General features: G+C 44.4%; 1 protein-coding gene across 1 annotated transcript in view; it reads right to left on the minus strand.

The window, feature by feature from the left end:
• The window catches only part of MED12L (mediator complex subunit 12L), a 1194146-nt gene extending 1168708 nt beyond the window's left edge, over positions 1-25438 (minus strand). The window contains 5 exon segments of the mRNA XM_073579151.1: positions 235-362; positions 365-422; positions 1304-1408; positions 25321-25362; positions 25364-25438. Of these exon segments, the coding sequence (XP_073435252.1) occupies positions 235-362; positions 365-422; positions 1304-1408; positions 25321-25362; positions 25364-25423 (393 nt within the window). The 5' untranslated portion in view covers positions 25424-25438.
• Between the last annotated feature and the right edge of the window lie 18 nt (positions 25439-25456).

The raw sequence follows: 25456 nt of genomic DNA on the forward strand, positions 1-25456 counted from the left end.
GAGGACAGTTTTTGACATGAAAGAAATTTTGAGAAAATGAAAATGAAATAAAGAAAAATACTAAACTTTAATTTTAAATTCGCTCATTCCATGTGCACATGACCCTATTATGGAACCTTTTTGATCTACAGAGAGATTTATGTCAGAAGCTGAGATACATTTGGGCCCAATCAAGACATGTAGCAACCACTGGGTGGATCAAAACTATAATGCCAATCCAAATATACATCGTACCTTTTTAGCTAAAACAGTCAGGTGTTTGCTACAAGCCAGATCCGAAAACAAGCTGTGAATAGCACCCTGAGAACGAGCCGGCACCAGCCAGTAGTTGTCTTTGGCATTAATTTGTGGCTTTTTCTTGAATCTTGAAAGGTGTTTAGTTTCAACTTTTCAGCAAGAATACTACTGAAATATGCTCCAATCTAAAACAAGAGAAAAGACATCAACTATATAGGAGAAAAAAAGTTCCATAGTGGCAAAAATTGCACGAGGTTGTAATAATTAGATGAACATCCAAGGAATAAGTGACATACTGTATTGTCTTCTGCCTAGTGCAGAGCCTGAGTGCATGACTCAAGGAATCCCTCACAAGTCATGCATCAGCCCCCAGGGGCACCATTATGGAATGTTACTTTAAAGTGCTGTCAAACAGCACATTAACTTCTTTAGCCATGTTTAGCAATGCATTCGCAGTGTCGCTGAAAGGTGAGTATGACTAATTGAACAACCCCTCTAACTAATGAATTAATACTTTATTGACTTGTATTACTTTTATAAAGGCCATTTCCACTTATCTCTTCCCTAGATATTGTAGGTTTTGTGTCTTACAGTATATAAAAACACGTTTTCTTTGTTTCTTGTTTCTTTTTTCCCCAAGTTCAGCATAAGCTTCACACTGCATTAAAAGACGTTTTCTCAAAAATAAATATTAATTTACTTTGTAAATGTTCGTCCATCTTGATACTATTCCTACATACTTGTAATATCCCCTTCCTCAGGGCTTGCTGAAAGTACTTGGTCCCTACTACTTTTTTATTGATGGGCTGTCCTTAAGAAAGGCCATTAATATCTGATCAGTTTTATAGGATTTTTGTGGCTTGAAGACAGGTACTAGCTACATGGAGAAATCTGAAGCACAATGATCTACTTTATGATAGACTGCACACAATTATTGCGGGATTCATAGCTATACACAGTCACTAATAAGGGTGGAGACGTGCTATTGTGCTGGGTGGTGAGGACTGCCTGTACAAATGTTTCCAACGGTAACACAAGTAATAAAAACTAAAAAAAAATATATTACCTTAGATGGGTTAATGACAATGTTTTTGACCGATCCATACTCATCCCCAGAAAATGCTGGCTGGTTATTGAATCCTTGTTTTACATTCACTGCAGTTAGTTCATCCTGTAGTGAATGGTGACAGCTGACTGTTAAGGTTAGATATATCGACCATATAATATTGAGGCAAATCCAATGCTAAAATATGCCTATTATCCAGAACCTTATTCTTATCGGTCTCTAAAACTTTCCTGAAACTCTTTTGCAAATATTTTAGCGCAATTCTGTAAAAAATAGACAAGTATTGCTTATTGCAACTATCTTAGCTTAAAGGGGTTTTGCACTTTTAGAAAAGTGGACCCCAAACAATTCGAGTAATGTAAAATAAGAAAGCCAGATAGTAATTTACATCTATGGCACATAAAGAAAAGCAGAGGATTTGGATTTCTGCATCGGAACACCTGAAGCTCCATCTCTTACTCTTATGAAATAAAGTAAATCCACATTGCATGAAGGCTAGATTATAATAAATAAAACTATGTTTATGTGATTTACTTTGCTGCAATTTTTTTAAATTATTTATATGCTGCCAATGTTTATGATCGCACACTATGCAACTACTTTTTATGATGGGGTATCATGCCGCCACTGTTTATGAGAGAGCACTGTGTCGCCAAATATTATGGTGGCAGAATATCCATTATGCCGCAATTGTTAATCAGGGAAAATTATGATGTCACTGATTATGAGTGGACACCTATATTGACAAAATATTTTTAATTGATGGTACCTCTCTTGCACTTAGGGGGTACCGTGCTGACGAGGCTTATGAGGGTACTCTACTAACACTGTTAATGTGGTCTCTCTGCTGGCCCAAAATATGTTTGGAATTTTTTTAAACTTTTACTGACATAGGACATACTGGATATAGTTATCGCATAGTTATAGCTTAGTTATGATGTTGACTCTTCATATCACGTCCTTCTGTATACTGAGTTTTCATCTCTCAGACAGACTGTCAATAAGCATATATATATGAAAAGGCCAACAAAGGAAATCCAAAGAAAGCAGCACCATGCATTTATAGCAGAAAGGTGCAAACCTCAGGAACCTGAGTCCACGTCCCCTTCAATCCACAAAATATTAATACAGGTTATGCTATAATGTTCTAGTGAATCTAAAGCAATGATTTCTTGCAACTATAAGATTGTAAGTTTTCCCACTTGTAAAGAGGCTGCCTCTTTCACATGTACAATTTTCTGGTACGTGTGGTAACCATTGTTTTCATGGATACCACACATACAGTACCTGTTATAACCTATGCTGCCATGCACATGTCCATGTTTTCACATGGACCAAGCGTCCATGCGAAACACAAGGAGACATGTACATTTTTTTCTGGCAGCACAGATGCCGAGGGCCAATATAAGTCTATAGATCCATGAAAAACATGTACAGCACATAGATGGCATCCGTGTCTCATCCGTGTGATGTCCATGTTTAACATTGCAAAGTATAAGAGAAGCTTTGTAATTTATTCTTACTTTATCCATACCGAAAAAACACGAATGGCACACTGATGACACACTGATCCAAAACACTGATGACACCGGTACTCTTTATTTCCAGTACAGATTTTATGTGATATGAACTTGTGAAGGAGGGTGTCAGGGCTCAGTTTGGGGATTTTATCGGTTGACCTGTTGCTTCATGGTCAGGTATTCTGCTTGTTGAGCTATTCTTCTGTTCCTTCTCTGTCCAGATACTGAATGTTCTTTTGTCCTTATTCTCCATTCTTAGTTTTCTCCTTTCCAGGTGTTTCCATTTTCCCATTTTGGTTTGCCCTATCACATTCTGGGTGGGACTTTATCTAGTATCCCTTCACTGCGCTTCCTTGCTGGCTATATTTCCTGGTGGATATACATTTAGGAGTTCCAGCTCTTTAACTTAAGGGTTTACCTTGCTGGGTAAGCTCCAATTGAGTTCGGGCAGTAAGTTAATTTGCTTTCCCTCCCAGCACCTTTTCCCTTTATCACTGTTATGTTCTTGGAAAGTCTTACTTGTTCCTTTTATTTTTTGCATTCTTTAACCTTTACTCTTTCTCCTTATTTAAATGTGTGTTAATTTTTCACCATAGGTTCTCATATCTGTCCTCACACTTTCTTTTCCCTTGTTGGTAGTGTGTTGCGGCCTCCCTTGGTTCAACAAGAGGTACAAGAGACCTCTTCACAGTCTTTCATTGAGCCAGATCCAAGGTGGTGGTTTTTTAGTTGTGAGGCTAGGGCCTTTGTAGTCTGTACAGGAACCAGTTTGGTTTAGGTGCGGCGTTTCCTTGGTGTGAGTGTGAACACGTTCATAACAGAGGTCTAAGATAGAGCTGAAATGTTCTGGTCTTACAGATATACAAAACATAATTTTTTATTTCCAAGTACATATCATTGAGCATAATACAATGTAGCATTTTACAGCCAATGAAACCTGGATTGTTAGATTTCTTATAATTGCATACTATGCTCTCAGTATAAATGAGTACACCCCAACCAATTTGTCAGAAAACATTTACATTCCTTTCAGAATCAACATTTTTCATCAGATACTGTACTACAAAATACTCAAACACATGTGGGCCATTAATTGTAAACAAGAAAAAAAAGACATTTTCGTTACAAATTAATTCAGAATAAAGTTACAAAATTGGGAAAGCCCAATTGAATGTGTTAAAAACAAAGCTAAAGTTTAGACAACAAAATTTGAATTTTAAAATGAATTCAACTACAGCTAGTCTTTCTATTCAACAAACAGGTGTCCAGCAGACAGGTGACTGTTAAAGAACGTTCTGTTATGATGAGTCACCGAAGGAGGAAAAAACAAAATACCAGCTAAGTCCAGAAAAACCAGAGAGGTTGGCAGCTATCGGATTGCAGACCCCTGAACCTATCCACAACAACTAGCAGTAGCCGTGGGGGGTTCCTACGGTGCCCTAGACCCCTCAATCACAGCCGGAGAGCTACATAGCCTAAAGACAGAAAGGGGGAAAAACTAAACTGCCCCAGAGCAGACCCCAAAGCAATAGGCAGCCCCCAACATATAATGACGGTGAAGCAAGATGAAAACACTAACACAGATAGAAAGATAGGTTGAGCAAATGATGGGGCCCAAGCTAACTACATAGGACAGGATAGGAAAGCTGCTGTCTGCCATCCGCAAAAACCCTATCAAAATGAGCCAACCGACTGATAGGAAAAACAGGCCCTGAAGTCGCTAGGCTTCAAAAGACTATATCAGCACTCAGGTATATTCTGGAGACAGAGCAAAAGATCAACAGATCAGAGACAAACATGGAATTCAGCTCACCCCCGGCCGGGGATGGCAGAACTCCCAAAAAACAAGGCAAAACAAAAACAAAACTGAAGAGTACAAAGCAGAGCAGAAAAACTTAGCTTTGAGACGCAGGAATCAGACTGGTCTCCAAGAATCCAGCAGGAAAATCACCAGCCAGGAAGAAGGGCGTCGGCAGCCTTATATCCAGTCCTCAATTCCAGCCACCCAGTTATCATCTAGCTGCCCAGGTGTTTGGTAATCAGTCTCACTACCTTCCTTCACCAGAGGAGGGAGTTCATCAGACCTCATTGGTGAAGGGAAAAATGAACTCACAACAACGTTCCTTAACAAAGAAAACCCCTTCCCATATCATGCTGTCAGCAATGGCCCCACATTTCAAAGAAATGTCATGAGACTTGAGAAAAAAAAATTCTTTACACAAGAACGGTGATGACTACTAAAAGATCAGCAAAGTTTTACTTGTTAATCAAAATATTGTAGCAAAAGTGATCCAAAAATGTAACAAAGTTGGAAATGTAACAATCTTACAGAGATGTCCTGTCCGACCATGGAAGTTAACAATTAAATAGAGGCGGTCTAATAAACAATAAAAATCCTTTTTTATTGATAAATATTTAAAAAAAAATTTAAAAAACGAACAAAAAATGCCCAGAAAGAGGCACGCAAGCAACACACTATAGCCAATGTAACATAAAGGTACCAAAAAATATAAAATCTAATGTGACATACTTATAATGTAACACATTTGTGCAATAATTAACAAATACATATTCAAAATGCCAATTTCAGTGGAAAGATTACATTAATGTATAATCACAGCAGCAACATGACAAATAACATGTCTAAGTACCTGTGATAATCAAAATCTAAAGCTACACTGAAAAAAAGCTGCCAATGAAAACGGGAGATAAAGCGCACATAAATGGTCACTGTACCTGAAGCGTATAGTATAAGTGACTAAGGCGGCGCGGCCTCCTCACCCCAACAAGCATTTCGCACCGAGCCCCCGGAAGGAAGATGTATTCTTTCCACTGCAATTGGCGTTTTGAATATGTATTTGTTAATTATTGCACAAATGTGTTACATTATAAGTATGTCACATTAGATTTTATATTTTTGGTACCATTAAGTTACATTGGCTATAGTGTGTTGCTTGTGTGCCTCTTTATGGGCATTTTTTGTTTATTAATTTTTTTTTTTTAATTTTTAATATTTATCAATAAAAAAGGATTTTTATTGTTTATTGGATCTCTTCATTTTTTTTTCGGCTAATTATTTATATAAGTTCGAATATTGGGTGTTTATTATTCTGGAGAAGTGCCAATACATTATAGTATTTATGGACTAATTTTGGTATATTACTTAAATAGAAGCGTCTGCTGATGAGATGGGTTGAACACAATTGACATGCAAGTTCAATGCAGTAACTAAAGAATTAAACAGCAACAAAAACTGTGCACACCAGAGCCCACACAATGGAGTTGGCACCCCAAATCTGTTGGGGGATATTAATCAACCAGCTCAACTAACTGTATGCTTACACTAGCTACCATTCATGAATTCTCTATATATTATTGGTCAACTCTGCAGCAAGTACTTCTTCACTGTTCAAGTGCACTAACTTAACCATACATAGACGTGCCATATCCACCAACTTATTTGTGTGTGCTTCCTTTTTTTGTAGCAGCTTTCTACTTCCTTCTAATCTATTAGCATGGCAGAACCCGTGGATATGCCAAGCAGCTTCTAGTACCTTCCTCTTACTAACACCCTTAGGCGTTAGTGTATTTTAATAGTTAATACTAGAGTTGAGCGAAACGGGTCGGTCAAATTCATAAGTCGTCGACTTTCGCTAAAGTCGGGTTTCATGAAACGAAACCCGACCATAGCGTGAGGTCGGCCATGAGGTCGGCGACCAGAGCGCCAAAGTCGCTTTTCAAATGATGCTTCCAGCTCCCTTTTTCAGTCAATGATGGAGGACGCACACTGTGGGCAACGCGATGACATGGGCAGCGGTCACCACCATCTTTGAGAAGGGCATGCAAGTGATTGGCTTGCTTTGTGTGGCGTCACAGGGGCTATAAAAGGGCGTGCACGCCGACCGCCATCTTACTTCTGCCGATCTTAAAAACCACAGAAAAAGGAAAGAGTCCTCCAATATTTGAGAAAAAAAACAAAACAGGCAGAGATGCTTACTTGTATAAACAGGCCTCAATACAAATGCACTAACGGTGCAGCGGACCCAAGTAAAATGGCAACTGCACAGGTGTAATAATACCTAATGAAACAGCCAGCCTACAATCAGGGATTGGCCGTGTGGCACACCAGTGCAAAAAATACGGATTATTTTTTGGCTGGCTGGCTGGGGCATCTATCCCCCTGACGAAGGAGATTTTATTTCCGAAACGCGCGTCGGGACGCGTTATTATACCACTCACATAGCGGTTATTGGCTTACAGGTATATATATTTTTTGTCTTAATTGCACACGCCTTAGGGCGACTTGTATTATTTGCACAGTTGCACTTTCGCACTTCTTGGCACGTTTAATCGTTTATACAATTTCTGTGTTACCACAATTATGTATTTTTTTACCTGTATTATTAATCAAGCCTTTTTTGTTATGGTATGGTTGTTCCATTATCCATAAATATATCGCTAATGTGGTTGTATATTTTATTAATTTTCTTCTTTTTTATTATTATTATATATATACACATTTTTAATGCATTTAATTGTTGTGCCAATATTTTAATAAAGCCATTTTTATTTCTACAAAGACTTCGCCATTTATTATTATTTTTATTGTTTTATTATTGCATCATCATTCATGTTGCATATCTTTTTCCTGTGGGATCTTCCATCCACCTTTGAGTAAATCTTTTTCATCTATACCGGATGGTCTGCCATCCTTTTCTTGGGAGATTGGTTCAATCACACTTTTTGATATTTATTTATACCTCTATATATTAGTGTTATTACTATATTATATATTATTATATTGTGTGTTTGTAATAATTTTTTTCCCCTGTTCATTCCTAAACAGTCCAAGTGCAGAGAGTTGGAAGATGGGGACAACGAGGAGTCCAGAGTACAGGGATTCCCTAGCGAGGAGACTTATTTAATTGTTTTAAAGGTTGGGAGCAATTTTTGGGGAGCACTATACTCTGGAGAATGATATATGGGGCCCACCATACACTGGAGCATTCCAAAGGTGGACATCAGGCACTGGAGCAGCATTTAAAGGGCCCATTATACACTGGAGCATTAGAAATGGGGCCCATTATATATGGAGCATTATTTGGGCCCTTAAGACAGTGGAACTTCATCCATGGGGACCAACATATACTGTAGCATTATGTGGAGCTCATCATATACTGTATCGAACATTACCTTTTAACTGTAACCTCCTCGTTTGGCCTTTTGCAGCTTACTAATTCTCCAACGCATGAAGACGGAAACTCCCTCGACTTGGTCTTCTCTCGGCTTTGTGCAGTGGATGATTTTGCAAACTCTCCTCTCCTGCCCTCTGACCACAACCTTCTTTCATTCTCTATCAAGAGCTGCCAGGTGCTCAGGTCACCCCCTCTGTCCATATTTATAGAAACATACAGGCCATTAACACCCAGAAACTTATGAAGAACTTGCAGTCTTCATTGGCCCCTATCTCCTCCCTCTCATGTCCTGATTCTGCATTGAAGCATTACAATGAAACACTTCTACGTGCCCTAGATGAATTTGCACCTCCTATACATAGAACACCACAACACAGATGGCGTCAACACTGGCACACCCTGCAAACACATTTCCTGCAGCGGTGCTCCAGGTGCGCCGAACGTCTGTGGAGAAAATCCAACCTACCCGAAGATTTCATCCATTATAAGTTTATGCTTCGAACATACAACACTGCCCTTCACCTCTCAAAACAAACCTATTTCAACACCCTCATCACCTCACTGTCTAATAACCCTAAACGTCTCTTTGACACTTTTCATTCTCTACTCAACCCAAGAGTACAGGCCCAACCACGGAGCTTCAAACTGACGATCTGGCCAATTACTTAAAAGAAAAAATTGACCAGATCCGACAGGAAATTATCTCCCAATCACCTCATACCATACACTGTCCTCCCTCCCCCACTGCATCTAGCTCACTCTCTGATTTTGAACCAGTCACAGAAGAAGAAGTAAGCAGGCTCCTTGCATCTTCTCGCCCAACCACTTGCACCAGTGACCCATTTCCGTCACATCTACTCCAGCCCCTTTCCCCTGCTGTCACCCCTCACCTAACTAAAATATTTAACCTCTCTCTCTTCTGGTATCTTTCCATCCTCATTTAAGCATGCCATCATACATCCACTACTTAAAAAACCATCCCTCGACCAAAACTGTGCCGCTAACTATAGACCTGTCTCTAATCTTCCCTTCATCTCTAAACTCCTGGAACGCATGGTCCACTCCCGTCTTATCCGCTATCTCTTTGATAACTCTCTTTTTGACCCTCTCCAATTCGGTTTCCGCTCTTTACACTCAACTGAAACTGCCCTCACTAAAGTCTCTAATAATCTACTAACAGCTAAATCAAATGGTCATTACTCCATGCTAATTCTCTTGGATCTCTCTGCAGCATTCGACACTGTGGATCATCAGCTCCTCCTCAATATGCGCCATTCCATTGGCCTCAAGGACACCATTCTCTCCTGGTTCTCTTCCTATCTCTCTGACCGCTCCTTTACTGTATCTTTTGCTGGCTCCTCCTCCTCTCATCTTCCCCTTACTGTTGGGGGTTCCTCAAGGATCAGTCCTAGGCCCCCTCCTCTTCTCTTTGTATACTGCCCCTATTGGTCAAACAATCAGTAGATTTGGTTTACTGTACCATCTCTATGCTGGCGACACCCAATTATATGCTTCTTCTCCTGACATCATGCCAGCCTTTCTAGAAAACACCGGCGATTGTCTAAACGCTGTGTCTAACATCATGTCCTCACTATATCTGAAACTGAACCTGTCAAAGACTGAACTCCTTGTGTTTCCTCCCGCTACTAATGTACCTATACCCAACATTGCCATTTCCGTGTGTGGTTCCACTATTACTCCCCAGCAACATGCCCGCTGTCTTGGGGTCATACTTGACTCCGAGCTTTCCTTTGTCCCCCACATACGATCACTGGCTCGCTCCTGTTATCTGCACCTCAAAAACATTTCTAGAATTCGCCCTTTTCTTACTTTTGACTCCACAAAAACTCTTACTGTTTCTCTTATTCATTCTCGTCTCGACTATTGTAAGACTCTTCTAATCGGTCTCCCTCTTACCAAACTCTCCCCCCTCCAATCTGTCTTGACTGCTCCTGCCAGGATCATATTCCTCGCCAATCGTTACACTGATGCCTCTACCTTGTGCCAGTCATTACACTGGCCACCCATCCACTCCAGAATCCAGTACAAATTTATTACCCTCACCCACAAAGCTCTTCATGGCTCAGCACCACCCTACATCTCCTCCCTTGTTTCAGTATACCATCCTACCTGCGCCCTCCGTTCTGCTGATGACCTGAGGTTAGCATCCTCAATAATCAGAACCTCCCACTCCCGTCTACAAGACTATACACGTGCTGCACCAATTCTTTGGAATGCACTTCCCAGGTCAATACGATTAGTCCCCAATCCCCACAATTTTAAGCGTGCCCTGAAAACTCATTTATTCTAACTGGCCTACCACCTCAATACATTAACCTAATCTATCCCTATGTGGCACAGCTAAAAGTTTTTACCATAACCAGGTTCCCCGCATCATGTTCCCACATGCTTTATGCATCCATTAGCCCTCTGCCTCTGTACTGTTAAACACTTAGGCTGGTCCCTACAATCACGGCAACTGTTACCACCCACCTTTCGTGTCTCCCTTTTTTCCTTATAGATTGTAAGCTTGCGAGCAGGGCCCTCATTCCTCTTGGTTAGAGTTGAGCGAAACGGGTCGAAAAATTTCAAAAGTCACCGACTTTTGGCAAAGTCGGGTTTCATGAAACGAAACCCGACCCTAGGATGAGGTCGGCCACGAGGTCGGCGACTTAAGCGCCAAAGTCGCGTTTCAAAAGTTTGTTTTGCGCTCTTGTTCAGCCAATCAGGATCCACGGACACTGTGGGCAACGTGATGACATAGGCAGGGGTCACCACCATCTTTCAGAAGGGCATGAAAGTGATTGGCTTGCTTTGGTGGGCGTCACAGGGGGTATAAAAGGGCGTGCACGCCGACCGCCATGTTACTCATGCTGATCTCAGAATAGGGAGAGCTGCTGCTGCTGATTTTGTAGGGAGAGCGTTAGGCAGCGAAGAAGACACCAAAAACTGCTTCTGCTGCTAGCGATTTTGCCTGTACAACACACCAGTCACTGTGTGTGCAGTGCAAGTGGAGGCTATATTTTGCTGGATCAGCGGTGTTGGTTGTTAGGCTGCCTTCTAAGGCTTCCTGACGGCTGCATTGCTGTTTACCCACTACTCTGCAAACTGCTTTTTTAAAAGCAATCCCAATTTTTTTTTTGTCCTGGTGAGGTACTGAGCGTGCATTTTTTCACACCATACAGCGGTGCACACTCCTCAAACAGTACCGTGTAATGGCTGTTATCACAGCCACAGTGAAGCTATCTGTGTGTCACTCTGTAAGGATAAGTCGAGGACATGTTCTGTTCTTACAGACCTGCACCTTCTAGTTTTGTCTAGCTTTCAAACAGTTAAATATATTTGCTGTTTGATCACATTCAAAACTATAGAGAGACAGCGTGTGTCAGTCCGTATACTTAAAAAACACGGAGCTTGACAATTTTACGTACACCGGACAGCCGTGTACGTGCACGCTCCTCTCTCAGTGCCATGTAACGGCTGTTATCACGGCCACAGTGAAGCTATCTGTGTGTCGCTCTGTAAGGATAAGTCGAGGACTTGTTCCGTTCTTACAGACCTACACTCTAGGGAGATTCCTATTCTGCCCAATTCTTTATACACCTTGTAGTTTGTCATACACTAGCCAATTTCTGCCTGTGACATAGCGCTGTGATATTCACTGGGCCTCACACAATCCAAAAGTGTCCAGTGTCCACAAGTGTGTGCTGAAATTCAAAATCCCCGTTATCCTCTAGTCACATTTTTCACACCTGTGACATTAAGCCTGTGACATAGCGCTGTGATATTCAGTGGGCCTCACACAATCCAAAAGTGTCCAGTGTCCACAAGTGTGTGCAGAAATTCAAAATCTCTGTTATCCTCTAGTGACATTTTTCACACCTGCGACATCGAGCCTGTGACATAGCGCTGTGATATTCAGTGGGCCTCACACAATCCAAAAGTGTCCAGTGTCCACAAGTGTGTGCAGAAATTCAAAATCTCCGTTATCCTCTAGTGACATCTTTCACACCTGCGACATCAAGCCTGTGACATAGCGCTGTGATATTCAGTGGGCCTCACACAATCCAAAAGTGTCCAGAGTCCACAAGTGTGTGCAGAAATTCAAAATCTCAGTTATCCTCTAGTGACATTTTTCACACCTGCGACATCGAGCCTGTGACATAGCGCTGTGATATTCAGTGGGCCTCACACAATCCAAAAGTGTCCAGTGTCCACAAGTGTGTGCAGAAATTCAAAATCTCCGTTATCCTCTAGTGACATTTTTCACACCTGCGACATCGAGCCTGTGACATAGCGCTGTGATATTCAGTGGGCCTCACACAATCCAAAAGTGTCCAGTGTCCACAAATGTGTGCAGAAATTCAAAATCTCCCCTGTCCTATAGACACCTTGTACCTTGTTTTACATTACTATATAGTTTGTTGGATTTTGTCTACATTTCTACCAAAAATGAGGAAGGCTGGTGGAAGAGGCCGTGGAATTGGGCGGGGGTTGGCAGCTGGTATTGATGGTGTTGGTGGTGGATCTGATGGTAGTGGCAAAAGCAAAATAGGACCGAATGCAGGAGGTATTGAGCCTGCGTCATCATCTGGCTCCACAAGGCCTCGAAGGCTTAGTTTTCTAGGAGTTGGCAAACCGCTTTTAAAGCCAGAGCTTCAGGAAAAAGTTTTGTCTTACATTGCTGACTCAGCCTCCAGCTCTATCGCCTCCTCTTCTGAAGTTGTAAAAAATAAAAGCACTGAGTCATCATTGGAGGCTCATGTTCATGAACCACACCTTTCCTTGTGTCTTTCACCCCAACCAAGATTGAAGGATGATGCAGGCCATACTACTGATTACTCCATGGAGCTGTTTTCACATACCATGCCTGGATTATCAAGTGAAATGGTGAATTACCCAGGCCAAGATGAATCTGACATGGAGTGCACTGATGCACAGCCACTGATAGATGATTCTGCTGGTACATTCACTCAGAGCACTACATTGTCCTCGCAGTGTACAAAGCCAGATTCTGACCCTGATGAGACTCAGGTGCCCCTTCCCGCACACTATACCACCATACACGGTGACACAGAGGAAGGTGCACATGACATTGAAGAGGAGGTGATGGATGACCCAATTGTTGACCCAGATTGGCATCCATTGGGGGAAGAGGGTGCTGCTTCCAATAGCTCAGATGAGGAGGAGGAGCATCCACAGCAGACATCGACATCGCAACAGCTGTTATCTGGCAGGCCCGGAGCACTCCAAAGACAGATTCCAAAAATCAAAAGAGTTGCTGGACAGCTTGTCCAGAGTGTCAAAATATCACAGCGTGCTAGGCCGCAAAATGTCTGCCAAAGTAGGAAGAGTGCAGTGTGGCACTTTTTTGAACAAAATCCTCATGATCAGGCCAAGGTTATCTGTAAGAAGTGCTCAAAGACCTTTAGACGAGGGAAAAATCTGAAAAATTTGAATACCAGTTGCATGCTTAGACATTTAACCAGCATGCACTTGCAAGCGTGGACACAACACCAAACCTCAAGTACCACATGTGCAACTGATCACAAAGAAGGTAGTCAGCAACGCTACATTGTTTCCCCCACTGTAAGCCCACCGGTTAGCACAGCAGCAAATGTTGAGGTGTCGTTGCAAGGCCACAGCAGTCAGGGAATCCCACTGTTATATCAACGAAAGACTGAATCGAGGCCATCAGAAAGAACACCAACTCCATCACCATCATCAACCCTCCCTCAGTCCGCCCTGTCCACTGCTACTTCCACCATATGCAGCTCTCAAGTCCAGCTCACCCTCCCAGACACTATGAGTAGGTCAAGAAAGTACTCAGTCTCTCATCCGCGTACACTGGGTTTGAACACCCACATTGCCAAACTAATCTCGTTTGAGATGATGCCCTATCGGTTGGTGGAAAGCGCAGCTTTCCGCGAACTCATGGCCTATGCAGTACCACGCTATGACCTACCCAGTCGCCACTTCTTCCCTCGCAAAGCCATCCCAGCCCTCCACCATCATGTGAAAGACCGCATTGTCCATGCACTCAAGCAGTCAGTGAGTGGAAAGGTGCACCTCACAACTGATGCATGGTCCAGTCGGCATGGCCAGGGCCGTTACGTGTCCATCACTGCGCACTGGGTTAATGTGGTGGATGCAGGGTCCACAGGGGACAGTGGTGGTGGGACAGTGCTGCCTAGCCCACGGTATAGGAAACAGTTGGCTGTAGGCGTTCGACCCTCCTCCTCCTCCTCCTCCTCCAAAAGCGAAAGCTCGTCCACAGAGCGCAGTCGTACGAGCACTCCATCTGCAGCTGCCACTGTTGCACACGAGGTGTCCCCCTATCGAGCAGCTAGTGGAAAGCGTCAGCAGGCTGTGTTGCAGATGATGTGTTTGGGCGACAGACACACCGCCGAAGTGCTGGCCGAGTACTTTCAGCGACAAACTGAGTCATGGCTGGGCAGTGTACATCTTGAGGCAGGCAAGGTAGTTAGTGATAACGGCCGTAATTTTGTGGCAGCCATAGCCCTTTCAAAACTCAGCCACATACCTTGCTTGACTCACACCTTGAACCTGGTGGTGCAGTGCTTCCTCAATAATTATCCGGAGTTAACAGCCCTGCTCCAGAAGGTGCGAAGACTGTGCGCGCACATCCGCCGGTCGCCTGTACACTCCATTCGTATGCAGAAGCTGCAGCGATTGCTCCACCTTCCCAACCACCGCCTCATTATCGACATTGCAACAAGGTGGAACTCCACCCTACACATGGTTGAGCGGCTGTGCGAGCAGATGCAGGCCATAATGCATTTGTGGGGGGATACACGGCCAGGCACTTTGAGAGCAGACATGGAGTTGACAGGTGTGCAGTGGTCGAAGCTGAAAGACCTCTGTAAAGTCCTTCAGTGTTTTGAGGAATGCTCACGGCTGGTAAGCGCAGACGACGCCATCCTAAGCATGAGCATCCCACTTATGCGTCTGCTCATGCAAACTTTGACGCACCTTAAGGAGCAGGCGTCTGCAGCCAATGTTGACGAGGAGGAAGAGGTGGAGGGAATCCTTGATGACATTCAGCCATTGTCTGCTCAGGGACCTCTCCTGGACGAGGTGGAGGAAGAAGAGGAGGAGGAGGATGATGATGGGGATGATTACTTAGGGGAGGAGGATACATCTCGTGGGGCAAGTGAAAATGTTGGCGTGGCAAGGTCTGGTACAGGGTTTGTGCGTGACTGGAGGGATGTGGATTTGCCAGAAAGTGCTCCTCCACCCAGCACTCGCAGTGCATCATTGACACCGGGAACATTGGCCCACATGTCAGATTATGCCTTGCAGATCCTAAAAAAGGACCCACGCATTGCCAAAATGATGAACGATGACGACTACTGGTTGGCCAGCATCCTGGATCCACGCTATAAAGGCAAATTACAAAACATCATGCCACAGGAGAACCTTGACCTAATATTGGCTACTAAACAAGCAACTCTGGTTAACCGGTTGGTTGAGGCATTCCCAGCACACAGCAGCCGTGATGGTTCTCACACGAGCCGTACGGGCCGGGGGCAGCTTGGCAGAGGTGTTCGTGGTGCACACAGCAGAAGCGGCGTTGGAGACAGGGGTTTCATGACAATGTTGTGGACTGATTTTTCACGGACCGCTCACACAACTGGTAATACTGCATCGATGGAAAGTGACAGGAGACAGCAGTTGTCAACTATGGTTAACAACTACTTTTCCTCCCATATCGATGTTCTCCTGCACAGGTCATTCCCCTTTGACTATTGGGCCGCTAAACTGGACACCTGGCCTGAATTGACACAATATGCCTTACAGGAGCTCGCTTGCCCAGCTGCAAGTGTGCTATCGGAAAGAATCTTCAGTGCAGCTGGATCAATCCTGACAGAAAAAAGGACGCGTCTGTCAACCCAAAATGTGGATGATCTAACCTTCATTAAAATGAACCATGCATGGGTTTCCAAGGATTTTGTCCCACCTTCCCTTGATGACACATAGGTTGCCAGAAAAATGGCTTGCTTTGGTCCTCCTCCTATTCCGCGAACTTGACCTATTTCGCCTTTTGCAGCAGCTGAATGACCCACATCTACATATGCCACTTTGTAAACCTCCCTAAGTGGGCGGCCCCCCCCATGGCCGGGGTCAACACCTAGCGCACAAAACCGTGCGAGTGCCGTTGCCCTGGACAGGTGGGTAGGCCGACTCTTGGGCACGGGCACTGGCATAGGGTCCCTCATAGTGCAATCAAGTGTCTCTGACAGTGGTGGTGCACACCCGCCGTCAGACACACCGCCGTACTATGAGGGGCCCAGTGCCAGTACCGACGCCCATGAGTGTGCCCCCCTTGCTTGGGAAGGGCCCCAGCATTTGCAATGTTTACCTCTCCCTGCTCCTCCGCTGTGTAGTCTGGGCTGTCAAATCCTTCACTGGGACTGCCACTACAAATTGATTGAACTGAAAGATGATGGTTAAGATGTAGCTATGCCCTGTCCTGCTGGCCAGGCTCTAGCTCCAGATGATCAGTGGCTTCCATTTCTTATGGACGTCGACTCACAATTACATGCAGTGGTGGTTTATCATCAGCTTTCACAGTTTTCCTACTCACAAACGTGTGACATTCCGGCGCACATTTCAAAATGTGCCCTCTCATGCCAATCAAATAGAATCGCCTATGGCCTGTGGCTTCTGTCTTTTTCACTCCAAAGTTACGTGACAGATCATGATAGCCAGTGAGCACCATGTTTACATCGCTCCCTGTGATAAAAATTGGATTGAGATGAGTAACAGTGATGCAATCAACGGAAGTGCGATACAGCAAGACTTTATTCACAAAAAAATGTTTTCACTGTCTCAACACACAAATTAATTGAGGGTCAGCATCACCTATGAGAATTGTGACGGAAGTTTTTCCCGTGAAAAATAATTCCTAGATTTCTGCAATCAATAGCCTTTATGTCACTAATTGTATGCATCTCATTTCCTATTGCGGAGAGGCTGGACTGTATTACTGAGACAGAAATATATATGAAGATTTAAAAATACACCAAAAGTAAATAGTTGTGTACGCCTCAAATGCATTTCCTTTTTTCCACTTTTTAGATTGCTGTGTAATCCATACTGAGAACACGGAGATTTTACATGTTTAAACTATGCTATATATACCTGCTATCCAGTGATAAAGTACCCTTTCTCAACTTTGTACAATCTGGTCAAATCCATACTGGGCCTGAGAACATCTGAGTCTGCCTCCTGATCTATAGACATATATTTTTAATGTGTAAACTAGGCTACATATATACGTGTTATCCGGTGAAACTGTACCCTTTATCAACTTTCTACAATGTTGTTGAATCCATACTGGGCCTGAGAACGGCTGCCGAGCTGTTAAGCAAGCTACAGCACCTGTGGTTTGGACACGTAATTTTTTCAGGAATGACAGTTAGGCCTAACTCCGGAATTGCGGTTGACCTGAACTTACTGGGAAATCATCGTTCGCGGAGAATAATCTGAATCCCAGATCCCCATCACTAACGGAGTTCAGCAGGTTATCTGCACCTGTAAGCGACAAAAGCTGGTCCTTTCAGTGTAGCGTGCATGCAGCCCCGGACATGTACTGGAATGCTAGACCTGTTATTGCTCGATTACACGTGCCACAGCCTCGCATATCCCTCTAGTAAGCTTGACGCGTACCACGGGGCCATGCCGGAGTCTCGGTCGTTAACGGAATAAAGCTGAGAAATCGCTAGCACAACTACAAACGGACATACCACACCATACACAGAATCGACAAAGCTGGCAATCTGTCCATCTTTTCTGTAGCTTGTATGGTAGTGGTTTCCCGGGTGCAGTCCAATTAAGCCACAAGCTCCACTCCTGGTGGTGCCCTTTTGGACATTCCTTTAAGGTTCAGCTTTGCAATCATACTGCCCCCGGAAACCAAAAACTTTGCCTTCAGGGACGCTGTTTGGAGGTTCGTGGGAATAACGCCGCCCGATCAGCAGTCGGCATATGGGTCGCCCTCCCAGGGCTGTGGGGTACTCGGTACCGGGTCGGTGTCAGTTGGATGTGTCACAGCAGTGGTGACCTGGACGGTGGCCCTCGGCGCCCATGTAAATGGCGTGGTATAATGGTAAAGAGTTTACATAGATAGTTTGACGCCACCTGTGATGTTCGGCAACATAGATGTTAGGCCGACGCTGCATGCAGATCCTCTGGGACTGATGGTGTTGTGCAGCAAAGATGGTGAAGCTCCCCACAGGTGGAGCTGGAGTCCCAGGGAAGTGTAGATGTAGTGATGGGGGAAAGGCACAGGCGGTGTAGGTGCTGGTACCCAGATGTAGCGGTGCTGGAATAACTGTAGGACACCAGAGCGTGCAGTTCCAAAGCTATACTCACAGTCTGCAGGTTACACAGATGCCTGCCTCCTTGCTGTGTCCTCCGGGTCAGGACCTCTGCCAGCCTCCGGGACCAGAATGGAAAGCTCCCTTCCAACACTTCGCCAACATGTACCTTCCTGAACGTCTCCTTTCTGGCGCTTGTGGGGGAAGCACTCACAGGACCGTGGTTCACTGAAACGCCTCCTGTCTAACAGATGTTCCTCAGACTTTACTTGTATGGCAGACAGCTGTAGCCTTTTCCTTCTGCCTCGCACATGTCGATGCTGGGGCCTCCGAGCCTTAGTTGGGTACAGAGCATTTATAGCTGCTACTTCCCCCGGTTTCTGCTGCAGGAACGTCAGTGTCCCTACAAACTCGGAGGCCGGAATCCGGACCATGCGCTCCAGCTAGGAGTGAGCCTTAACTCTGCTCATCCTCCAGCTCCCCTTCTCACGTCCACACACTTCCCCTTCCCTGCACAGAGTGCCCTAACTTACCTCCTCCCGACCACAGAGAGCAGCTCCTCAGCAGTCATGTTCAGAGGTCTCCCTGCTGGCCTGGAGTGGGAAATGTGTTGTGTGTTGGTTTCACTGCTAGAGAGATCCTTCATTGCTCCCAAGCTTGACAACACACTCCCTAGGAGGAAGGCAATGCCACAGTGGCGACCGTACTCTTGGGGACGCCACAAGTGCACTGAGGCCCAGCCACTGCTTGATGATGCTGCTGGTATATTGACCCAGACCACTACATTCCCCTCGCACTCTACACAGCCAGAATCTGACCCAGAGGAAACTCAGGTTCCCCTTCCCGCATACTATACCACCTTACACGGTGACAAAGAGGAAGGTGCAGATGAAAGTGCAGGTTCCTTGAGCAGGTGGGGGGGCATACTCATGGGCGATGGCACTGGCACAGGGCACCGCATAGTACGCAAAAGTGTCTCTGCCGGTGGGAGGGCCTAAACAGCCAAGTGCAGTGAGATGGAAGATGGGGACGACAAGGAGTTCAGAGTAGTGCAGGGATTCCCTAGCAAGGAGACTTATGTAATTGTTTTCAATGTTGGGACAGCAATTTTTGGGGAGCACTATACTCTGGTGAATGATATATGGGGCCCACCATACACTGGAGCATTCCAAAGGTGGACATCAGACACTGGAGCAGCATTTACAGGGCCCATTATACACTAGAGCAGTAGAAATGGGGCCCATTATATATGGAGCATTATTTGGGCCCATAAGACAGTGGAGCTTCATCCATTGGGACCAACATATACTGTAGCATTATGTGGAGATCATCATATACGGTTTGAAACATTATGGGAATAATGATTCCGTATGGAGAAATATATGGGCCTCATTACTCTGTATAGCGCACTAAGCGCTGGCCATAATACTGTATGGAGTTATATACTGTCCGTTTTTGGAGGTATTGGAGAATTTGAAATGGATATCAGTCATGAGATGTATGAAGTGAAGTATTTTTCATTGTACTATACTGCTATTTCTCTGCCGTATCGGAGCATCATGAGTTGTGGTATGTGTTAAAGGGGCGCTCTTTGGCCCTGGGCCCAAGAAAACCTGGAGCCAGCCCTCCCCCCCACAACTGTAGCCAAATAACCCCCATTTTTCAGTGCGTAACTAGTATTATGAAGTTAATTAAGGTTGACAAGCTTCAGTAACAAGAATTTATGCTTTTGGCATTCAAATGGGCACTGTAGGTGTGTTTCCTGTCCTCCTCTCACTGCCGACTTTAATTCTCCATTGACTTACATTGGGTTTCGTGTTTCGGGACGACCCCGACTTTTCCCTATAGTCGGCCGATTTTGCTCGACCCGACTTTTGGAAAAGTCGGGTTTCATGAAACGAAACTCGACCCTAAAAAACAAAAGTCGCTCAACACTAGTTAATACTTTTCATATTAATTTTGATATTACTAATGTGTGCGTGAGTGTGAGTGTATAAAAGTATTAAAAATGTAATGGTTGTGTAACAAAACGGGAGTGAGCTTGCAGTATCACTGATATAAAACGGTGTCTCTTTTATTTGCCTATTTGCTTATTGCTTTGTTTCAATTGACAATGTCCGTTTGTGAAGTGTAGAGACTTTTTTATTTTCCTAACAATAAAAAGTATTGCCAATGATTAGTGATGAGCGAACGTGCTCGGATAAGGTGTTATCTGAGAATGCTCATGTGGTAATAGAGTATCTTTTGCGTGCTCAAAAAATATGTTTGAGTCCCCACGGCTGCATGTCTTGTGGTTGTTCGACAGCTGCAACACATGCAGGGATTTCCTGTTTGTTACACAATCCCTGCATGTGTTGTGGCTGTCAAACAGCTGCGAGACATTCAGGTGCAGGGACTCGGACATATTCAAAGTCACTCTGTTAGCACACGAGCATGCTCAGATAACACCTTACCTGAGCACATTCACTCATCACTACCAATTATTAAAAAAATTATATCAACACCATTTTCCCCACTGTCCTGACATAGTATTACAAAAATAGGCATTCTCATAAATGGATAAAATTGCAAACTGCTTGTTAAAACACACAGCTGTGCACTTTACTTGATAACAAAAATCCTTCTCCTTCTCAACACTGAAAGGTTTTTTAATTTTATTGTCTATTGGTAATAGCCTAGGTTACAGCTACCTCTGCAGTCTATTAGCTCCTAGGGAAGGAGCAAAACACTTAGAAGCTAATTCTGTGACATCCTTATTGGTGCCTGCCCTTCCTGTATCTGTTTCTGTTGTCGGGCGGCTGGTGACGTGAGGCAACAGCGCTAGTTCTGTGTCCTCTGGGACTTGTAGTTCCGTCTAGGCTAGGAAATTGAGTTAATGTCTGTCTGTATTTGCTCCTTGCTGTGCGGCCTGAGTGAGGCTACATACTATTAAAGCCCCTGAAATCTGGCTCTCCAATACCAGTTATAACTTGACTTGCTTCAGTGAACTTCTGTGTTTCTTGCTTGTATTCCCAGTTGTCAGTCCTGATTTTGTCCTCAGCTCATTTTTTTAACTACTGCCTTACGATTTTATCCCTGCGCCAACCTCCTAGTTATAATATGGCTACCGAACCATTTTTTGTGCCAGTTTGAATCACCGACCAGCAGCTGACTCTGTGGCCCTAACTCTGAGGTCCCTTTGTACGTCCACCTCCCTGTACAGTTGTTAAAAAGTGAAGGGCAGAGCAACCCCTTTGGATCTGGAGAATAGAGTGGCATGTTGTGGATGGCACGGTGGCTCAGTGGTTAGCACTGCTGCCTTGCAGCGCTTGGGTTCAAGGACAACATCTACAAGGAGTTTGTATGTTCTCCCCGTGTTTGTGTGGGATTCCTCTGGGTTCTCTGGCTTCCTCCCAAAGACATCCTGATAGGGAATTTAGATTGTGAGCCTCATTGGGGACAGCAATGATAATAATGTCTGTAAAGCGTTGTGGAATTAATGGTGCTATATAAATAAGTAAAATAAAATAAATGTCTGTCTGTGATAGCCATTTTAACGATGCCAGGCGACCTCTGATAGGCGACTGCTGACAGTCCCATGTTACACTTTGCAATAGAGCTTGCAAGTGCTGCTCTGAAGCTTGATGGAACAGCCTTCTCCCTTATGCTGCTACTCTGATTCTGAAGAGTCAAAGCTGCCTCTGCTTGTAGAATTGGAGAATGCAGAGTTTGGGCCAGCAGTGTGCCACCTCAGTTGGTCCAAGCAAACTATAAAACCAAAGCATACCGCTTTCTGACAGGTTTGCGAACTGTCCAGAAATTCCAGGATAGTCTATAAAAAGAGGGCAAAGAAGTAAAAAAAAAATTTTAACCCCTTTCCGACATCGGGCGTATATTTACGCCGATGATGGACTCCCTCCCATTGATGTGTGCTCCAGTGATGAGCCCACATCTTTCCCAGGACATGTTAACTGTTTTGAACAGCTGACATGTGCTCGCAAACTCTGACAGCAGCATTTAACAAGTGCTTCTGGCAATCGCGCCGGAAATACGCCCACCAGTGACCCGCAACACGTGATCGCGGGTCACCGATGTGTCGGTTTGACAACCGGAGGTCTCCTGGAGACCAATATGGTTGTCAGTGCCGGATTGCTGTGAGCACCATCCAGTGGTTGGCGCTCATAGCAAGTCAGCAATTCTACTACATAGAGACTTTTTTTGTTGCCGCGACATTGCATTAAAATGCAATAATAGGCGATCAAAAGATCTTATATGCATCAAAATGGTATTGTTAAAAGAGTCAGCTTAGCACACAAAATATAAGCCCTCACCCAACCTGAGATCACGAAAAATGGAGACGCTACGGGTATCGGAAAATGTTGCAATTTTTTTTTTTTTAGCAAAGTTTGGAATTTCTTTTCGCTACTTAGCTAAAAAAGAACCTAGACATGTGTGGTGTCTGTGAGCTTGCAATGACCTGGAGAATCATAATGGCAGGTCAGTTTTAGCAAAATGTGGGATTACACTTTTTTGCAATTTCACAGCACTTTGAATTTTTTTCACGTTTTTTAGTACACAACATGGTAAAACCAATTATGTCATTCAAAAGTACAACTCATCCCACAAAAAAAAGCCCTCACATGGCCATATTGCGGAAAAATAAAAAAGTTATGGCTCTGGCAAGGAGGGAAGCGAAAAACAAAAATGCAAAACCGAAAAAAGCTCTGGGGGTTAAGGGGTTAAGGCATCCATGATTTTTTTGAAGCTGAAGAAACTTCTACACATTATTTTGACTGTAATTTTCATCATTTTACAGTGAATGCAGCTGATGTCTAATATCAGAATTATGGGCTGTAGACATGGATCATTTATACTCATAATACTTTATTATAGTTTTTTGTCCGTAAAAAATATTGTCTGTCTGTAATTTTTTTAGAAGCTGTCCAGAAAGAATAAAAAGCCTAGTTGTCAAACACCTGCCCACTGGCAAGCAAAGGAGCAGAAGAGCGGGAGATAGAGGAGCGGTGCACTACTGAAAGCTTTGTTCAGACAACACCTTTAAAACAGCGACGTTTATGAAATCCTGACCAAAGTGGGTGGTCTTATTTGGATTGAGGGTGTTCTCAGGGGTGTACACACCTTATATACCAGCAAGAATGTTGATGATAACTATGAGTAGTAATTTGAAGAAATGCACATTTCATCCAGATGGTCAGAGCATAATATCAACGTTTCCCATGATTACACTACCTATGACTAATGTGACAACACGACTTCTTTTTAGGCATATTGAGGGAGATCAAAACTGGTGAAGAACAAAACTGGACCTGCTGCCTATGACAAAAAATCAGATTCCTCTCCTAGTTGTTCAGATTTAGAGGTGTGGCGCCCCTGAGGGTTCAGTCGCCACAGAGGTACTGCACCTCTTCCTGAGGTGTGGTGCCCCCCAATCCAGGTAAGGTGGAGACACCTGACCACACTCCAACACCTGCATCCCACACAACATAGTAGTGTAGCAAAGCACCCTTTGGTGGCTCCCTGCTTGGAACGCGAAGCGTGCTGGGAGGCGGGTGGAGTTTAGTCTGCACTAAAAGAGCGGGAAGAGTGTAGGATTTGGTCAGTTTGTCACAGGAGTCTGACGAGGTCAGTCTGTGAAAGGAGATCCCCGGAGTGGGATGGATGAAGGGAGTGCTGCAGCCGACCTCAGTGACCTGGGTCCGCTGGCACCGGAAAGGAACATTCATAGAAAGCCTGACTCTCCATAAGAAGGAAAGGATTAGTACGGAACGTGAGGAGAAGAGAACTAAGGATTAGGGTTAGAGGAGAACCCTTCCCAAGTTTTTAGCGCAAGGCCGGGGTCCGGTCCCCGAGGTTGTATGGATACTAATGGTCCTACAGCAGACACCGGAGGAATAGAAGTTGTCACCACTTTATTCCCACACAAGACTTGGGGGCACCTCAGCATCATGAGTGAGCCCGGACTAGGTAGTAAGGAGTCCCCGAAGCAGGCTACAGCTGTCTGCCGTACAAGTAGAGTTCATAGAAACATCTGACAGGAGGAACTCCAGCTTAACTCAGTACTGTGAGTACTTCACTAAAGGCGCTAAGAGGGAGACATTCAGAAAAGGCACATAAGTTGGCGGAGTGTTGGAAAGGAGTACTTCATCTTGCCTGGAAGTTGGCTGAGCTCTTGACCCGGAGGACACGGCGCGGATGCGGGCTCTTGTGCCACAACAGACTGTGAGTAAAGCTTTGGAACTACATGCCCTGGTGTCCTCCATTTATTCCTGCGTCCACCTGCCCAGCACTGCTACATCCCCTGCGCATGACACTACACCATCTAAGTGTCACTTCACCTACTCTGCCCTGGGACTACAGCCCTGCCTGTGGAGGGCTATAACATCATTGCTGCACCACACCATCTGTCCCAGAGGATCTGTCTGCAGCGTCGGCTTAACATCATTCATTGCCAATCACCACAGGTGGCATCACGACTCATTCATTCATAGACTCTAATCATCATAAGCACACTGAACATTCCCCCTTTTACAATGGGAACCCAGGGCCACGGGCCGGGTCCCAGTTGCCGTGACATCTCCCATTGAAGCTCATCGGGCCTGGTACCGAGTACCCCACAGCCCTGGGAGGGCGACCCAGAGGCACATTGGAAAATAGAAGCCACAACCTCATTGGTCATCATAGACAACTAGTCCACTTTATTTACGTGCACCAGTTTTAAGACATCCCCTCGTGTTGCCTTTCTGATGCAAATTGACATTTAAGACATCTTTCAAAAATTAAAACTCAACTAGTAATCCATAGCAACCATTCAGAGCGCAGATTTATTTCTTAAACTGGTCTACGAAAATAAAAGCCGTGCTGTGATTGGTTGCTATGGGTAACAGACACTTTTTTATTTAGACAGTTTGAATAAATTTCCAACATCATTGTACTCCAGGATCTCATTAATGTAGAGAAACACGTTCTTTCTGCTTGGCGACCTGCGGGTAGACATCGGGGGGGTCCAAGCCGAGGACTTTTCAGAGGTCTTTGTTCATAGCTAAGAATCCTCAAAGCAGCCATAATCTTTCATGATCACGTGCTGGAATGAGACAA

Source organism: Dendrobates tinctorius, unplaced genomic scaffold, assembly GCF_039654945.1.
Source record: "Dendrobates tinctorius isolate UK_male_01 unplaced genomic scaffold, ASM3965494v1 ptg000060l, whole genome shotgun sequence".
Lineage (NCBI taxonomy): Eukaryota > Metazoa > Chordata > Amphibia > Anura > Dendrobatidae > Dendrobates > Dendrobates tinctorius.